The sequence below is a fragment of the Azolla caroliniana genome, unplaced genomic scaffold (genome assembly GCF_043228905.1).
Source record: "Azolla caroliniana isolate FFs.n. ecotype wild unplaced genomic scaffold, voAzoCaro1.0.p SCAF_10, whole genome shotgun sequence".
Lineage (NCBI taxonomy): Eukaryota > Viridiplantae > Streptophyta > Polypodiopsida > Salviniales > Salviniaceae > Azolla > Azolla caroliniana.
The window spans coordinates 11,981,417-11,999,560 of NW_028230445.1; the positions used below are offsets into that span (position 1 = coordinate 11,981,417).

General features: G+C 42.6%; 1 protein-coding gene across 1 annotated transcript; it reads left to right on the forward strand.

Moving 5' to 3' along the window:
* Nucleotides 1-9,184: 9,184 nt before the first annotated feature.
* On the forward strand, nt 9,185-15,497 carry LOC147859048 (sorting nexin 1-like). The gene is made up of 11 exons (XM_087325896.1): nt 9,185-9,289; nt 9,451-9,576; nt 10,206-10,341; nt 10,435-10,574; nt 11,141-11,215; nt 13,507-13,666; nt 13,771-13,904; nt 14,174-14,242; nt 14,656-14,735; nt 14,826-14,886; nt 14,981-15,497. The coding sequence occupies exons 1-11, from the start codon at nt 9,275-9,277 to the stop codon at nt 15,206-15,208; spliced, it is 1,224 nt and encodes a 407-aa protein (XP_087182022.1). The 5' UTR covers nt 9,185-9,274; the 3' UTR covers nt 15,209-15,497.
* Nucleotides 15,498-18,144: the final 2,647 nt, after the last annotated feature.

Genomic DNA, 18,144 nt, shown 5'->3' on the forward strand with positions numbered 1-18,144 from the left:
CGGAGGGACGTCTCAGGGCATGCAAAGTCCTAGGCCCTGACGATGAGATTGGTGGAGCCGTGGAGGCGGTCTCTTTCGATGACGTCTTGGGGGAATTAAAGAAGGTGTTCGAAGAAGGCCTCAGCGAAGACCAAACGATTCCGGTTAGTTCGGAAATGATGTACGAAGTCATCGCCGACTTCGGGGAGAGCGTCGAGTTGGATCGAATGGCCCATGTGCATATGAAGTACAAGACTGTGGACCAGAAGGTGAGGCCAGTCGCAGCACCCTTGCCAGAGGGCAGCGAGTTACGGATGAAGGGGGTCACATCGGACCCAAGTCTACGGGATCCGGCCGGCATAGGACACCGGTTCACCAACATAACGCTACGGGAGCTCAAGGTTGGTGGGGGTGGCTTTCTACTACCGGCGGAGGAGGAACGGTTTCGGAGAATGCTCGGGAGGCACAGGAAGGCCTTCGCATTCTCGCCGGAAGAGATCGGGTGCGTAGACCCGACGGTCGTTGAGCCGATGGTTATCTTCACGGTACCGCATGTGCCGTGGAATCTCAAACCGATTCCAGTACCCAGAGCTCACATCCCGAAGTTGATGGAGTTGTTGAAGCAGAAGATGGAGATGGGCATCCTCAGACTGTCGAGTGCCCCGTACTCAAATCGCTGGTTTACCATGCCAAAGAAGAACGGCACATTGCGCTTTATTTAGGACCTATAACTGGTCAACAAGGTAACCATTCGGAACGCAGGAATCGAACCGACCATTGACGAGTTCGTGGAGGCCTTCGCCGGAAGATCGATTTACTCGGTCGGAGATCTGTACTCGGGGTACGACCAATTCCAACTAGCCGTGGAGAGCAGGGATATTACGACAATATGGACTCCTCTCGGCCTAGTGTGGATGTGTACCCTTCCGCAGGGGGGGACAAACTCGGTAGCGCACATGGTGAATGCGATGAATAAGGTGCTAAGGGACTGCATCCCGGACATCACCATGCCGTTTTTGGATGACATTCCAATCAAGGGATGTCCACTGGAGGATAAGGACGAAACGGTCGAATTAGACGGGTGTCGGAAATTCGTCTCGGACCACATCGGAGACTGCGAGAAGGTGCTACAGAAGCTGGAAGGCGCGTAGCTCACATTCTCCGGGGAGAAATCAGCTTTCGGACAATCGAAAATCATGGTCGTCAAACACCTGTGCGAGCCTTATGGCCGGAAACCGTCTCCGGCTAAGGTGGAAGCTATCTCCACGATAAAGGAAGACTGCATGTCGGTTACAGAAGTCCGGAGGTTCTTGGGAGCTTGCGCGTTCTACCACATTTGGATCTCGCATTATGCCCATATTGCGGAGCCGCTCTATGGGTTGTTGAAGAAAGGGTGCAAGTTCGAGTGGAGCGGGGAGCATGCGGAGTCGGTCCGGAAAATGAAAGAAGCGCTTGCCGCGGCACCGACACTCCAAAAAGCGGTCTACGGCAAACATGTTCTGATTTATGTAGCAGTAGACATGAGTCCAACCGGGATAGGATGGGTGATCAACCAGGAGGATGAGAACGGCGCGAGGTTCCCCATCTGGTTCGGTGCAAAAGTACTTAGCGAGAGACAACGAGGATATGCCCAAGTTAAACGCGAACTCTGGGGTATTGTTTCGGCGGTCAAGGCCGACAAGAACTACCTGATCAGGACAAAGGTAATAATAGAGACGGATTGCCTACCAATTCTCGGTATGGTTTTCGGATGCGCAACGTTGGACCTAGCAATGCTCAGGTGGGTAGCGTACATTAAGTCGCTAAATCCGGAGATACGGCACATCTCCGGGAAGGACAACGCCACGGCCGACATGCTTTCGAGAGCGAGGTTTGATGACGAGTGTGGCATGGTTTCAGAGGATGAGGAAGTCGGCGTGGACTTCTTCGAGACTTCTTACGTGACAACAAGGGGGACACTCCAACACTTACGAGTTCGACGAGAGCAAGTACGACGGGGAGTGGCTCCAGATCAGTGGGTTCCTGAAAACGATGACGTTGGACGCAGCATGGACAAAGGAAGAGGCTAACCGGATCCGGAAGAAAGCTTATCGATTCTTCCTACGAGACAGAAGCATATGGAAGCACCCGAAGAAGCGAGACAGCGTCCCACTCCGTGTAGTGGCGAGGAAGGAGGAGCAGGAAGCATTATTGACGGCGTACCACGAGAGTCCTTGGGCCGGACATCGAGGGACATGGGTCACGTTCGAGAAGCTGAAAGAGAAGTACTTGTGGCCGTGACTATACCGGGACGTGCATCGGTTCTTAACGACTTGCGAAAGCTGTCAGATGCACTCCATAGTTCGACATCGGAATGAGTTGCACCTAACCTACCCGCCAACCATCCACTTCAAGTGGATAGTGGATCTGGTGACGATGTCGATGGGGGTAGGGCAGATGCGATACCTGGTGCTAGCACAAGAGGACCTGATGAACCAGGTGGAGGGCCGAGCGTTACCAAACAAGACGACTGTGGCCATGTGCCGGTTCCTGATCGAAGAGGTGGTATGTCGGTACAAGTGCGTAGGGAAGATCGTAGTGGACCGTGGAGAACTGGATGCACAAGAGGCCGAAGAGTTGTTTGATCGGTTTGGGGTTAGACTCTCGCTCACCATGGCGTACAATCCGGAGGCAAACGGGAAGGTGGAACGCGGTGGGCCAATCGTAAAGGCGTTGGTGCGGGCATGTGAAGGCCAAGTCGGGAACTGGCCGCGGCTCCTACCTTACGCATTGTGGGTGGACCGAACTACGCACAATTCGGTAACCGGGTTCATGCCAGCGGAGCTGATGTATGGGCAAAAACCGATCATGCCGATGGAGCGAACGATCTACTCATGGGCCGCGGTGGACTGGAGGGACGAGATGAGTCGAGAGGAGCTGTTAGCAGCACGAATCCGACAGCTCGAGCGAAGACCAGAGGACGTGGAACGAGCAACAGCAAAGTTGCGTGCAACAAGGACAAAGAACAAGGGACGATTCGACCGGACTCACCGACTACGACCGAAGAAAATCGAGGAAGGTGATTGGGTTCTAGTCTACGACAACAACCTTGACAACCAGCACAAGGCGATGCGGAAATTTCCGAGGTGGTTCGGGCCTTACGCGGTGACAAGCGCCAACGACAACGGCACCTACCATCTCGCGGAGCTTGACGGAACGAGAATAGCCGTGCCGGTGTCCGGGAAGAGGATCAAGACTTTCAAGAAGCGACACAAGGACGAACCGGACCCAGAGGACATGGATAGTGACGGCGACCGATTCGGAGCGGATGGCGACTCGGAGAACGAAAGATAAGCGCAGGCCAATCTTCTCCAGCAAAGGTCTACTCTAGCGCATACCAGTGGATGCGCGGTTAGGTGGGGGCAGATGTCGTGGAGAAAACCGTCCCTAGGAGGAATCGGTGAATAGTGTGCGTGAACCGGCCCTTACACGCAGACACATGTTTTGATGTATCGTACATAGTTAGGTACAAGTCGGCGATGTGGATATCCTAGGTAGCGCGTGTGCATTAGGTAGGGAATCAAGGAGGATCTCTATACAAAGGGACAGAGAATAAAAGTGATGTAACAAACTATAACGTCTCTCTCTCCTTGGGCTATAAAGGGAGAGGAAAGGGGATTGAGTAAGAAAAGAAAGGAAAAAGGAAAATCGCGTTGTGGAGGACGAAGTGCTATCGGACTGGGACCGACCTCTTCTCCTCTGTCTTTCATCGTTCTTTGTAGGGTTCGGGAGGTTGCCTCTGCTTCATGGAAAGCCCGAGTGCTTCTGGCAGAGGCTCCATCTCATGTTGTCCGTGTACGTTGTGTGAGTTGGTGTCAGCGCGTTGACGCTTACCGGCTAGGCGGTTGTAACCTTGATCATAAATATATATTTGCCTTATTCGTTGTTCGATCTTCATTGTGAGTTCTCGGTGTATTTGTGTGCGTGGCTCGGCCGTGGTTTCGCGTCGCCCCCCCCCCCCCCCCCCCCTGTTCAGTTATTCCCCGATTCAGGGCCCCCATGGTCCCGCCTTGGTTTCTCCTATGTGTGCAAAAACTTTCTATCACCTGAACTTTAAAACTTTCTCGCTTGCGCTAGTCCTTCCGGTCCAGAACACTGAAGGTTCTGCTTCATTGTCTTAAACGATCCTTTCGATTGTCCATCACCACTTGCAGATAGAGGCCGGTGCTTGTCTGCGCACATCGCGACGTTTGGCACATGTGTCACGTGCTTCACAACATCTTTGTGGTGCGGTAAATATTTTCTTAATCTTGCTCTCTCTCTCTCTCTCTCTCTATTCCTCTCAGTCAACCCACACAAGCGTCTTCGACAACAAGAATGACCCGATTGTAAACCTAAACAATAGTCGATTCCTTACAAGCACAAGTCACTCAATTCATCCTCCTTGGTCAAAGACCCCAGTGGTCCCATTCAACCGACCCGCAGGCATGGATTTCCGCGACACCACTCCCCATTAACCTTCGACTATCTCAGCGAGATTGCCTAACATCTGGTCTGGAGGGGGAAGATATGAAGTCAGTACCATATGCACCATATGACATTGCTCACGTCGTCGGAGTCATCAGTAGATTTATGCACAATCCCACTCGATCGTATTGGAACGCGGTTAAGCATGTGTTCAAATACCTTATGGGCACAAAAGACTATGGCATCCTATTCGTTTCGAAAGAAACATCAGGCGTAGTCGGTTACACCAACTGGAACTTTGCCGGTTGTGTGGACAGTCGAAAGTCAACAACCGGATATTCCTTCAAATTCGGCAATGGAGCAATATTGTGGAAATCGAAACATTAGGAGTGCACTACCACATCAACAACCAAGGTTGAATACATAGCCGCGTTCGATGCGGCGAAAGAGGCTTTATGGCTCAATCGGCTGGCGCACACGTTTCGACAAGTCGACTCCGACTTGGCTCCAATTGTCTACAACGATAGCCAAGGTGTTATTGCTCTATCGAAAAATCCGGTTCATCGCAATGCCTCCAAGCATATCGACGTTCGATATCACTTTGTTTGGGACTGCGTCACTTCAGGCAAAATCGGCCTTGAGAAGATACCTACATCCGATAATGCCACAGATGGAATGACCAAAGTGTCTTCCGAAGTGTCGAATACTGGTCTATAATGGCCGCATTCACATTGTATCCTGGACAAACTAGATTTAGGACAATTATATAAATATGTCAAAGAGCAGTTGCCCTAGCCTAGTTAGTATATAATGGCCTTTGTAACCTAGTTTGTGGTGGTTGTTCATCTTGGTTATTGCCACCATTCATTTGTAACTCTGAGCTTGAATAATACAGTTACATATTGTGTGCCTCTTGCTCTCTCTCTCTCTCTCATTATGTTCTTTGATCTTGCTTTCATCTTGTGAACTCAATGATCTTCATCTCAGGGTGTTGATGTTTTGCACTGACGGCCTCAGTTCTCAGCACTCCTCGACAGTCACGTTGATGGAGGCAAGGGAGTCACAAATCTTCTTGATCTGGATTGTATAGTCAGCCACCGACATGTCAACTCTTGTCTGAGTTGCAACTTCTAGGCTGTGGTGTGTTGTTGGTGGGGGGTGAATGGGAGGTGAAGCCAAGAATGGCATCACCACCCTCCCAAGGGGGTTACGTGTGAGGGAAAGAGAGGGAGAGTGAAACAAATAAACACACAAAAATGAGAGGGGAAAAAGTTATATCGCATTACATGCCCCATAAGGGGTTTATATAGTACATAATGTAACGGTTAATAATAATGTTTTTGAAATTCGGTTGTGTGCCCTCGCGTTATTGTAATTTTTATCTAATGCCCTTCTCTCTTTTTAGTCTCTCCTTCTTCTCTCTTTTTTTTTCTCCCTGTTTGTCTTTTGTAGTTTTCTTCCACTTCTTTGTCATCTTCCTGCTTCCTTGATTTCCTTTTTTGTTGTAATTCTTTCCTCTATTTCAATTTCTCCTTCTTATTTCATCTATCTTCTTCTTCATATGTGTCTTTTTTTGCGTTCTTCTATTCTTCTTCTATTCTATCATGCCCTCTATCTTCTGTGGTGGCGGTAGTGATGATCCTCTCATCTTCTTCTCCCGCATGTTGTCTGTCTATTTGTGGTCGTCTCAGTTCGTAGGTTGTCCATAGCCGTCTCTTCGTGGGTTGTCTCTATAGCCGTTCGCTGGCTATCGGCTCTGTCTGGTGGCCGCCTGTGGCACCTTTTGTTCGACAGTTGTCTCCATCTCTCCGTCAGACTCTATCGGATGTTGACTAGTGCCGTCTAGTCGATTGGCCGGCCGGTTGGCTCTACATGTGACCGTTTGCTGATGTTTTCCGGCAGTCTCTACCGGTTGGCCATGGTCTTCTATTCGGCCGGCTCTCTGTTCAGTCGTGCCTTTCTAGCCTCCTGCCGGACATCAGTCGTCACTCGCTCGGCTCGGCCACTATTGTTTGGTTGCCAGTTGTCGGACTGTCTGTCCGGCTCTACCATCACCGATTGTCAGTTGTCGTCATTCGCTATTTCTTGACTACCTCTCCTCCCGACCAAATGTCTCTGAGTCATTGCCGTTTGTCTGGCCAACCGTCTCTCTGCCCGGCCATTGCTGGTTGTCGAACCGTCTGTTTGCCAGTTGTCTCGTTGGTTGTCCGGTGGTCTCTATTGGCTAACCATGGCCGTCTGTTCGGTCGTGGATGTACACATCCACATGGTTATGGCCACCATCCCTTTCATTTTCTTCTACCGAGACAAAGCAATTCTTTCACCTTCAGCATATGGACATCGCTCTTCACCATCTCTGCATACTAGTCGACAAGTCTCAGAAAAGGAATGTCGAGAGACTAGAGCTTCATGAAAGCTTCACGACTTTCGTCAAGAACTTGAGTGTAGAACGCCATCTCTTGAGTGATGTCATCATTCACATTGACCTCTGCATCATTGATGTCATTGAGCCATGGCGATGATCAGAGGAAAGTACTGAAAATGGAAGAGAGAGAAGCTACAATGAGGAGGTAATAGATGCATGTTTTCTTCTTCAAACACACCATGGTTGCTCTCGTTGTGTCTTCTTCCTCTATTCTTTTTCTGTGCTTCAAATGGATCTCTTCTTCCCCATGTTCTCTCACGCTCATCATGAACTCCATGAGCGATTGTCGTCCTCCTGACAAGAACTTGCCCAAGGAGGTTACATGTGAGGGAAAGAGAGGGAGAGGGAAACAAAGAAACACAAAAATGAGAGCGGAAAAAGTTATATCGCATTACATGCCCCATAAGAGGTTTATATAGTATATAATGTAACGGTTAATAATATGACCGTTACAAAAAGAAGGCCGTTACATTCTTGTCACATGCACATAATTGTGCATGTGCACACACACACATTTATGCTCACTCACACTCATATACATTACACAAATACGACAACCCCTTTAATGTGTTTTACCCTTTATGCCTCCTCGTATACTCCTACAGGTAACATGGTGCTTGCAGCGAAAGCCCTTTTCAGGTTCATCCACGCTTCCTTTGGCGTCTTGGCGTCCGAGATGTGGCTGAGAAGTCAATCACCGACATTGGACGCGAATCAGTACATTACCTTGCTTACCACTTGTTCCCAAGCCGGAACGTCCCTATGTGTCACATTCGGTGCTACATCATTAACTCCGTTGACATAACTCAAGTATCCATGTTCGAGCAAGTATTGGTGCATCTTGTACGACCAAGATGCGTAGTTGCTTTTGTCGAGCTTCTCCCTCGGAAGCAAGCTAGCCATTCCTCTGTCCATTTCTCTCCTTGTCTGTTCTTACCAGGTGTTAGGTCTTGGTTTGTGTTGAACGCTCTTGTCGGCAGTAGAGGATGTTCTAACCCTCGCATTCTGATACCATGAATTTTTTATGTGCGGAAGTGTAGACACAACCGGCTCAATCGCATAGCAACAGAGAGACAAAAATGAAGGTTTAATGGAAGCTTGAGAATACACAGTATGCGAGAGAGACAGAGCAGAGGGAGCAGAACATAAACTCTATTTCAAAAATAAACTCAATACTCTATACATCGAATGTGCTTAGAGAGCACTTTTTTACAAGTCCTTAAAAGGACTGAGACAAGTACCATTAGTACTTGAATGCTCATAAATGAGCCCCTACACTAACTCCCAAATATATCTTTCCAACAGCCTTTCGGCTCCCACTGATCCGGCCTCGCCGATCCGGCTCTCGGCTTATTCAGCCAATCCGGGCCTAACCGATCGGTCCAATCCAATCCGGTTCTTGGCTTCTTTAGTCGATCATGCCCAAGTTGAGCTTGCTCGCTCAATACTTCTTCATACAATCAATTACAAAGCACCAAGAATTTATGGAAATAAAATGAAGGTTGAGAAATGATCATATTTTCCAAGCCTAACTATCCTAGAAATGCATTTATTGATACAACCACACACGACATCGTTTCACCCTTTCACAACTCTTTCAAAGAGGATTATACAACCCAACATTTAACCCAACCCAAAACCCTAAACATGAATCTTGACTCATTCATTCACCAGACACCCAAAAATTTATGAGAGCCAATCCATTGGCAGGACTAAGCTAGGTTAGCCAATCCATTGGTTGGGTTACTAAAATCGTTGTTGGATTGAGCTAAGCTAGAAAAACTATGAGATTACAATGGCCAAGTTAGAATTTCCAAGTATTTGGGTTAGTTGTGATAGAGGCTATTTAGTTCTGGGTTACTAACAAGGCGCACACTTTTTTGGGATAATGATCTAATAGTGTAGAATCGCACGTGATTAGTGAAACATGCCCTGCACCGTTCATGACCGTGATTCCCTCACACAATCTCTTTATATGATTTGGTAGCAAATAGACACGTCGGTAGCTTCGGCAGACATACGTACAGAATGGATGGATTCAATGGATTGGTTTGTTACACATATGTATATGGTGAGTTAGTAGTCTGAATCAGACAAAGAGAGTGCATATGATAATAATGAGGGAGAGAGAGAGGTCCATTTCCTGTTGAGGGAATTAATTAATTAATTGATTATGTACATACATGTGTATGTATGTATGTATGTATGTGTGTGTACATTTGTGTATGCATGCATGCATGTATTATATATGTACATATATCATTATATCATTATATGTATATACATATATACATATGTCAAATCAATATGTATGTAATGAATTGATTTGGTTTGCGAAATCATATACATACAGTACATAATCTCTCGCTTCTTTTGTTTTCAGCGCCCGAGACGGAGACGGAGACGGAGACTGACTGACTGACGATGATGATAGGCAGAGTGAGAAGATCTGATGATCCCATGGCTTTGGCAGATCCTCTCTAATTCTGTTATTTGATTTTCTTTTTATTATATCTATCTATTTACTTTTGTTTTCTCCTCTCACCCAAAAATCTAACTTTGTTGTCGTTCTTCTTCTTCTTCTTCTTCTTCTTCTGCAGCAACGGAGCTCGTTGTCGGGATCCAACCCTACCTCAGATCCACCATTCCTGCACGTCTCTGTATCAGACCCTGTCAAGCTTGGCAATGGCGTCCAGTCTTACATATCTTATCGCGTTGTTACTCAGGTACACGAACAGGTGTTGGCTTCAAAATTTGCTTCTAAATGGAAACCAAGAAATAAACACAATTTTGTATCTGGATTCCGGAAAACTAGGAAATTCCAAAGGATTGATTGTATGTAAGGTTTGGTTTACATCTGAGCTGCAGTTTTCGTGATTGATGTCCACTATAGCCAAATGCACATAATCCGTGCTCTTCTTATATCAGAAAACACAGCATTAAGGTCTAGTTTTGTATTTCAGAGTAATTTATATGTGTGGATTCCATGGTCCATAAAAGAATATAGCACTTAATATATAGGTTTCTCATTTTCGAGTCAAAAATATTGAGTGCATTACATTCGAATATGCGTGAATGCCATTATGAGTCTGAGAAAAAAGATAGAGATTTCGCCCTGCTATAATGATTTGCGTTGAGAATCTAGCACTGAATAACGAGGTTGTTAGTTTTGAAGCCACATATATTGAGTGAATTATACTCAATATGTATGAGTACAATGGGTCAGAAAATGGAGAGATTTTTCGCGTTGCTATTATGATTTCGCACCACACAATATAGCTGCAAAACACCTAATTTGTACCTTTTTTAATTCACAGATTGTGAGTGGATTACTGATGTGGACATGTTTTCTCAGACAAATTTTCCTGAATACAATGGATCTGAGAAGGCAGTGATTCGGCGCTTCAATGATTTTGTATGGCTACATGAAAGACTTGCAGAAAGATATAAGGGCATTTTCATACCACCGCTCCCTGAGAAAAGTGCTGTTGGTATGTAAGCTTCTGGTATCACCTTGCTGAACTTGTTTGCAGCTGTTTTCTTCCCATGTTTGATTAAATCTTACTGATATATATAAATTGCAGAGAAATTTCGATTCAGTGCTGAATTCATCGAGTTGCGGCAGAGAGCTCTGGATGTGTTTCTGAATCGAATTGCTAGTCATCCACATCTCCGTCTCAGCGAGGAGTTGAGAAGTTTTCTACAAGCAGATGAGGAAGTTTGGGTAAAACATTTTCATCTTCTTGTCATTTATTATTGAAATAAATTAAAAAACATTATTTCAACATATAATTGTTGCCCATTCCAATGATAGGGGTAGGATGAGCTTTTAGAGTAAAATAGAAATCATACATATATTTAAATACTCATTCAAATAAAAAACATCATCAAACTACATTTATAAAGATTTTACAAACTCAAAATGAATAATTTCCCGGCCTCCATATGCTCAACCAACATATCCTACACTACAAATTTTGGACTTGAAGAGTAAGAAGACTTGTGTCTAGAGCAAAGCCTTAAGGCGTTTTATCCTGATTTTGATACTCATGTCAAGGGTCTAGATGGCCAATTTATAGATATCTTATCTGGGCATGTTTGTATTAGCTTGCACCTGTTTTTTATTGTAGATTTTGGGTGCTATGAATTGGTAATGTTTTTTGGACAATTGTCTGCAATATAGTCATTAGATGCATTTAGAGAAGGAAGTTTTGATTCATGGATTTTGTCCTTTACACATTTGTTTATTGCCATAAATTAGCAATTATATGCGATTATACTATGTTGTAGGCTGCAGAACGAGCAAGATCACAAGAAGGGGGCGTGTTCCAGAAAAAACCTGCAGATTTTATGCAAATGTTCAAAGTAAGAATGCATGCAAGCAGAAATATTAATCACTTGCAATTTCCATCACACTTATGGACATCGATTTTGTGTTAGCAGTAAAAGAGCTTTAAGTATTTTTCTTTAGTTTTTAACTCAAGTTTTGCTTAAATTACCTAGGCCTGTAAGTAAATAAAGGTAAGATGTCTAGTTATCTATGAGGCAGTGCATCTTGTGTATGAGATCCTAAATCGGAAATGCATTATTGACGCATCCCATGGCCATGGTTATGGAAAAGTGCTTATGTTGATAAATTATTGCATGATCACTATTTATGTAGCATAAAAACTATGAAAACTGCTGATTGGACATACTTTCTCTGGTTTATAAATTGCAAAGTCAATGTTTTACATCTTGACTAGTAAGCACAAAAGTTAATAAATTCACTTGTAGGTTGAATATGTGTGTATGTTTTGCATATGTGTCATGGCACACCAGTGGGGCATTCATAGATTTGGCAGAAACAATGTTGGGAATGATTAAATATTTTCAAATCTTAAGTTCTGGATCTCATTAGAACGTTTGGTTTCTAATGCACTCCACATTTTAATAGGCAAGGCCACCTCTTTGCCAAACACCATATCCCCCAATTGTAATATTCTTGTTATGTTATGGTTCTGCAATAATTGCATCCACTCCTGCTAGATGTATTGTTGAATGATATTTAACACTTTTCTTGAAATTCTATCTTGAAAGAGAAATTACCTTCATTTATGTTTTGCTTTCTATAATTTTCTATTTTTAATCTCAATCCCATTTTCTCTTGAGTTATCCAAGCTATATTTTATTTTCACTAGCTTTTATTTCTTTGTTATGTAGGGCATTGCATTCTCTTTCCATACTATGGGAGAGCATAGACAAGCATTACGACTAGAAATATTTTTGCTTTATGCAATTATTTAATAACTATTTACTTTAGTTCTAGTTTATTTAAATGTTTTCCTAAAAATTTTGAACTTGAGCAACACACCACTGCATAGCCAGTTGAAACTGTGGATGTCCACAAGTTCCTAGAGCGGAGGAGCCAAAGTTTGCAGTTCTTGGGATCGGCATGTGATCTGTCCACTTGGCATTGCTTTTCAGTGTATTCGTGTAATCGTGACGTTGTGTCTCATGAAGTCACTTTAGGCTAGATCTTACATAGTCACTTAAAATTTTGAGATAGATAGATAAATAAGTGGACTAAGATATTATTTTTTAAGAGGTGACACTTTGGCAGGATGAGAGAGACATCTTTTTTCAGACAAACCTCTTTTTGTTGTAGGACTCGAAAATCATCTTTAGAGCTAGTGCGAAGTCATTTTAAGTGCTGAAATCTGCATATCCCATGCTTTCCTTTCACTGTGCTCAGTGCAAATTACCGTGGAAGATATAGATGTAGGTTTAGCTGCTTAAACTGCTGACTGTGTTTTTGGGTTTTTGGACTCTACATTATTGTATCTCATCCACTCTTTATTAATAAAGAAATATTGAAAAGGAGGACAGGTCTTTCAGGAGCAATCCAGTTTTCTAGACTTGAAATTAAGTCTCAGTGAGTCCAAAAACTTGAGAAGGTATTTTTGTGGCTATTACTTGAGATTGGGTTGTATATCTTGTCTATAGGAAGATGACCTCTTCAGACATGTTAGATTTGTTCTATTGAGTTAAATGGGCAGAACCTCACCGAGGGACAGCTTCAAGTCTTTCTAGGAAAATGTCTTACATATTTAGAGCTGATATATGTTTTCTTTTGTTGATATTATGCTTTTGTTAGTTATTAAAAGCGGTGTTGATTTGCCAGCCCTTCATGTATTCACGCCTCTTAGTTTTCTGGCCAGCCCTTAGCCTGAGTTCGAACTCACAAACTGTGTTACCTGTCAAAGAGCGTATGTGCCAATGTTTGGCCCCAAGATCTGAAATTGTTGTGCTTTACTGACACTATTTTCTAAACCCTGCCAACATTCGGAATCTGTCACAGGGAAACATAAGTTATTAAAAAATTTCCTTTATCTGTAGATGCGCTGATCTCATCACCATAAAATTCATTTTCAGGTTATACCTATGGTGGCTCCTTTGTAATCTCTCATTATGTCTTTAAGTTGGAACTTGGCATCCTTGTGTTGTTTTGCTTCATGCTTAAATTAAATATCAATGCCACTCCTCGTATACTATTGTTTCACCCTAAGATTATTTAGATCTTATATTAAAGATCTATGTGTACTCTTTTGTAACTCCACATCTCAAAGTTAACTTCCTTTTTATGCCGATTGTATATAACCATATGCTTGACACAGGATGTGCAAACAAAAGTCACTGATATTGTGCTTGGGAAAGATAAACCTATTGAAGAATCAGACCCTGATTATGAGAAGCTTAAACACTACATCTTTGAACTCGAGGATCATCTGACAGAAGCACAAAAGCAATCCTTTCGACTTGCCAAGCGCCACAGAGGTTCGTTTTTGTACAACAGGTTTGTTCATTTTGAAAAGCTCCAAGTCTCAACTATATTAATTGTCTGCATTTGGCATTTTCCTGGGGATTCTCATATATTTCAGAGCTAGGCCAGGCACTTGTGGACTTTGGGAAGGCAATTAAAGATTTAGGAAGTTGTGAGGATGCACAGCTTCAGAAGGCATTTTCTGAACTGGGATCACAAGCTGAATTGCTTTCCTATAAGCAACAAAAACAGGTAGGGTTTCCTTTTCTTATGTCAGAAAGCTGCAAACATTGCTTGTTTTATGTTGATATTGGCATACCATATAATTAGACAAACAGATGCTTTTGGACGAAGGATGAGGGTTTCAGGAACTCTAATTTTTATTTCTAATTTGTTTGGCCCCTTCTATGATGGTCTGGAATATTGAGATAATAATTTTGAGGAGAGGGGGAATGCACAAGCTATCTAGTCATGGAATCTACCTTATGAAATGAGGATAATGTAGGTACTTGTTATTGCAGGGCCAAGATTTGTTAATGAAATTTGAAGAGCCATTGAAGGAATATGTACGCACTGTACAGGCAATCAAGGTAATCTCAGGTTTGATAAATTGAACCTTAATAAATCTAAGTTCATGGTGATGCTGTTGGTGTGCTTACAAACGAGAGAAAGGAAGATATACTAATGTCATATGGCCAAAATTTCAAGAAGGGTAAAATTGAAGGTACAAGATGTTGGTTCCTAACAGTCTGAAGGAAGATGCACAAGGGGGAGGGATGTAGAGTCTGTTATTGACATAGCCATTGTGTTTGCGCTGGTTGCATATAGTTTACCTTTTTAGTTCAGAAAAGGAACAATTAAATAACCATGACGTGTTTGCATGGGTTGCATATATTATTATCAACGCATTTCTGGAAAGTAACAACCACTAAAGATTTTTGTGAGGTCTGATAAAGTTAATGGTGTTTCAGGTGAAGGTTGCTAATCTGAGTCTCTTTTTTAGACTGTTATTGCAGATCGTGCACTTGCTTTTAAGCAACAAAAGGAGCTCACGGAATCAGCCAAATTGAAGGAGCTAAACCTGTAAGTGAGAAAGAAAATTATTCTTACTTTCTTTTTGTCATCTTTTCACATTCGAAATAATGACTTACACATGCATACGATCTGGTGCAGAGAAAAGCTAAGATTTGTTCGGCCTGAGAAGGTACCAGAAGCTGAGGCAGACTACAAGGAGGTCGGTTGGCAGTACTTTTTTTGTGCCTGGTACTAGATACATATTTTGGGGACTGATAATGACCTTTTATTGAGGAAACCTTGTATCTATGCAGACAAGGATTCAGAGTGAGGAAGCCCACAAGCGCTTTGAGAAGATTGTGAAGGTAATGCAACAAGAGATGGTTCGATTCCAAGAGCAAAGAACTCAAGATCTGAGTGCGGTTTTCTATGAGTTTGCTCGGATGCAAGCACAATTGGCTAATGATACTGCAGATGCATGGCGTACACTCCTCCCAAAACTTGAAAATTGTGATCTTCAAAGTGGTGATGTTGCAAGCTGAGATACTGGGACTCTGTAATATTGGGTACCTCGTGTTTTGCTCTGTTTCTATCTAGATAGTAGAGCATCGCATGTGATGTGCTGCCTCCTTGGCCATGACGTCTTGGTTGCCAGATGTAACACACATATATATAGTCTGAATCATATACCTTGAAAACAATGTTTTGAAGCACTATTTTAAATTGGGGTTTATGCTTCTATCTGGATTCTGTACAATGGATAATGTCATCACATTCCAACAAACTTACAAATGTGTTCAAATAGAGTTTTTCACATGTCTTTCGTGACAATTCATTGTCTTAAAACTCTTCTTCTCTCTGGTGAGGTGATCTTTTTTTGTACCAGGATTGAAAGTGATTATGTTGTAAAAGCTCTATGTTACAACTAAGATATTTTGGTCATGACTGCTGTGATCATCTCCCTTTCTATTTTGGTTTTGAAGCATTACCACATGGACATTCTTTTCTTACTCAGCAAGATTGTGCACTCAAAAGGAATGGACATGGCCATGCCTAATTAATCTCACAAGGGTATCTCCCTTGGTCATCTTCATTTGGTATTTGCTAATAAGGCAGGGTGACGTGGCAATGCCATTAATTCAGCAACCTCCTTTTACAGCATATTGGTTGGCCAAACATTAATGGACTCCCTTTATAATGTGTTATAAGGCATTATTTTATGTTTATGTGCTGTCACCAATTTATTGTCATTTAAATCATGTTATGCATTACCAAAACTCTTGAAGCTTGTCATTCTATATTTAAAAAGGAAATTTGTTTAGAAGAAAACAAACATATTCAAAGCTAACCGTGTATTTGCAATGAATGCCTCATTATTAAATGGATATGCCAACGGTTGCACAAATGGATGCATTGTGGAGGACATCACGAGATGCAAAAATGCATGGATCAAGGAACACATTGGAGACTAGAATGTTGTTAGAGGTTAAATGACAATGTGTTGACTGTGAGGTTGGAGACCTTAGGGCAAGCAAGGATGTATGCTAAGATATTCTGTCCCACAAGAGGAGTGACAATGGGATTAGTTAAGATGCGTGTCTATTATGTTATTGGTAGGAGAATGTTCATGGAACAAAGACGTTTGATGAAGATGTTGTGATAAATACACTTTTATTGTGATTGTTTTCTAGTTTTTTGATAGAGGGGTGATATTTTTTTTACTAGAAGAAATCCAACAACATATTGGCTAAAACTATGGTTGTGTGGGCTATTGCAAGAGACATGTGTGGAAGATGTTTATGCACGCTCATGTTTCTAGAGGTACTTCTAACTTCTAAGCTCGCATGAACAAAAGGATAACAATTCGGTTTGAGTCGTACATCCAAACCACGAAAAAGTGACTTAATGACTTACTGATGTAATTGATTTGGTTTGGCTTAATTCAATTCAAGTTTGAAAATTTGCAAATGGTTGGTTTGGCTTGGGAGTTCAAAAGTTGGGTCTCGTTCAATTTGAACCTTTTGTTACGCCCCTAGTTTATGGGGGTCTTTAAACACACATAAAACATGATTGGGACACAAGAAATTGGGACACACAAGAGGATGTATATTATATCAAAGAGAAAAGCTTACAATACTCCCAAATTGGGACAAACAAAAAACAAGGTTGGGATGAGTCAAGACTGACTCGAGATGAATTGAGGAGGTACGGGTTCGTCTCATGTTGTTGCTAGGGGGTGGTTGGGTGTTTTGGCACCCCTTTTTCCTTTCTGTGATCTATAATTCCTTATCTTTTGCTTAATTAAGTAGTTAGACTCTAACAATGACAGGGTGGGATGTCAATTCTTGCACAAAGAAATGTTGGTCTAGTTCAACATCATCAATCTTCACTTTCATATTAGGGCAAGCTCAATGAAGTTCCACCCTATCATTGCTTCAACCCTTTGTTTGGCTCCATTAGCCTCATCCACTAAGAGCTTCTCCATCCCAATATAGTCCAAAATAATCTGCCTGAATTCTCCTTCTTCCCAGCCTTGGCCCCTTGTATTATGACCAACTTGAACTCTAGATGACATGGAATAATAAATGTTATGCACATTCCTTCCTTACACGATCAAAGTTGGTGCCTAGAGGCCGTCATGTTTCCAATGAATGGATTCGATTGTTGGAAAAGTATATTGATAGTGAGAAAAGGCCAAAAACGTAATTTCTTACTATTAGTGCATAGGTATAAAAGTAAACAGAAACGAGGGTTTCGTGTGTGCCCCCACCCCCCCAAAAAAAAGTTGTTTTTGTATTTATTTTTTTCTCTTTTTGTGCTGTCTTTTGTGTGTGTTGTTTGCCATTTCTCTGCAGGAAAAAACAGCAACTCGTCCGCCTCCATCGTTCCTCTCCAATAGTGGTATCAGAGCGCAAGACTTTGTGAAGACTGTGTGTGTGGCAAAAAGCATCCGACTTCTCTGTTTTTTATCCCTTTGTGAATGCTATTTTTCAGGAACTCAACAAAGGTAATATCTAGTACATGTTTCTGTATGAACATTTTTTTTTTCGTGCCAATTTTTTGGGGAAAAATAGACCTTTGGTGAAAGGTAGAAATAGAGAGGACTCACTATTTCTAGTATACAAAAGAGAGGATATACACGTAAAAACTTGTATTTGGTTTTTTCAATGCTTGCTAACTTGATGTGAGATTGTGATGTTGAAGTTACGTCTTAGTTACATTCCTTCTGCATTGGCTAATATAAGAGTGAGGTGTTGTTCTCAGTCGAACACACATACCTACCCTAGAACACGGTGATAGTTGTACCTGAGACCATGTAGTGAGTAGTGTCTCAACTATCATTAGGTGCTTAGATTTGGAATTGACTAAGTTTACCTACCACCCAAATGGCCTCTGAAATGTCCGAGGTTTCAAGTACATCACGCGGTGGTTCCTTTAATTCCCATAGGAATCACTCTATGAGTGGAAAAGACCACCT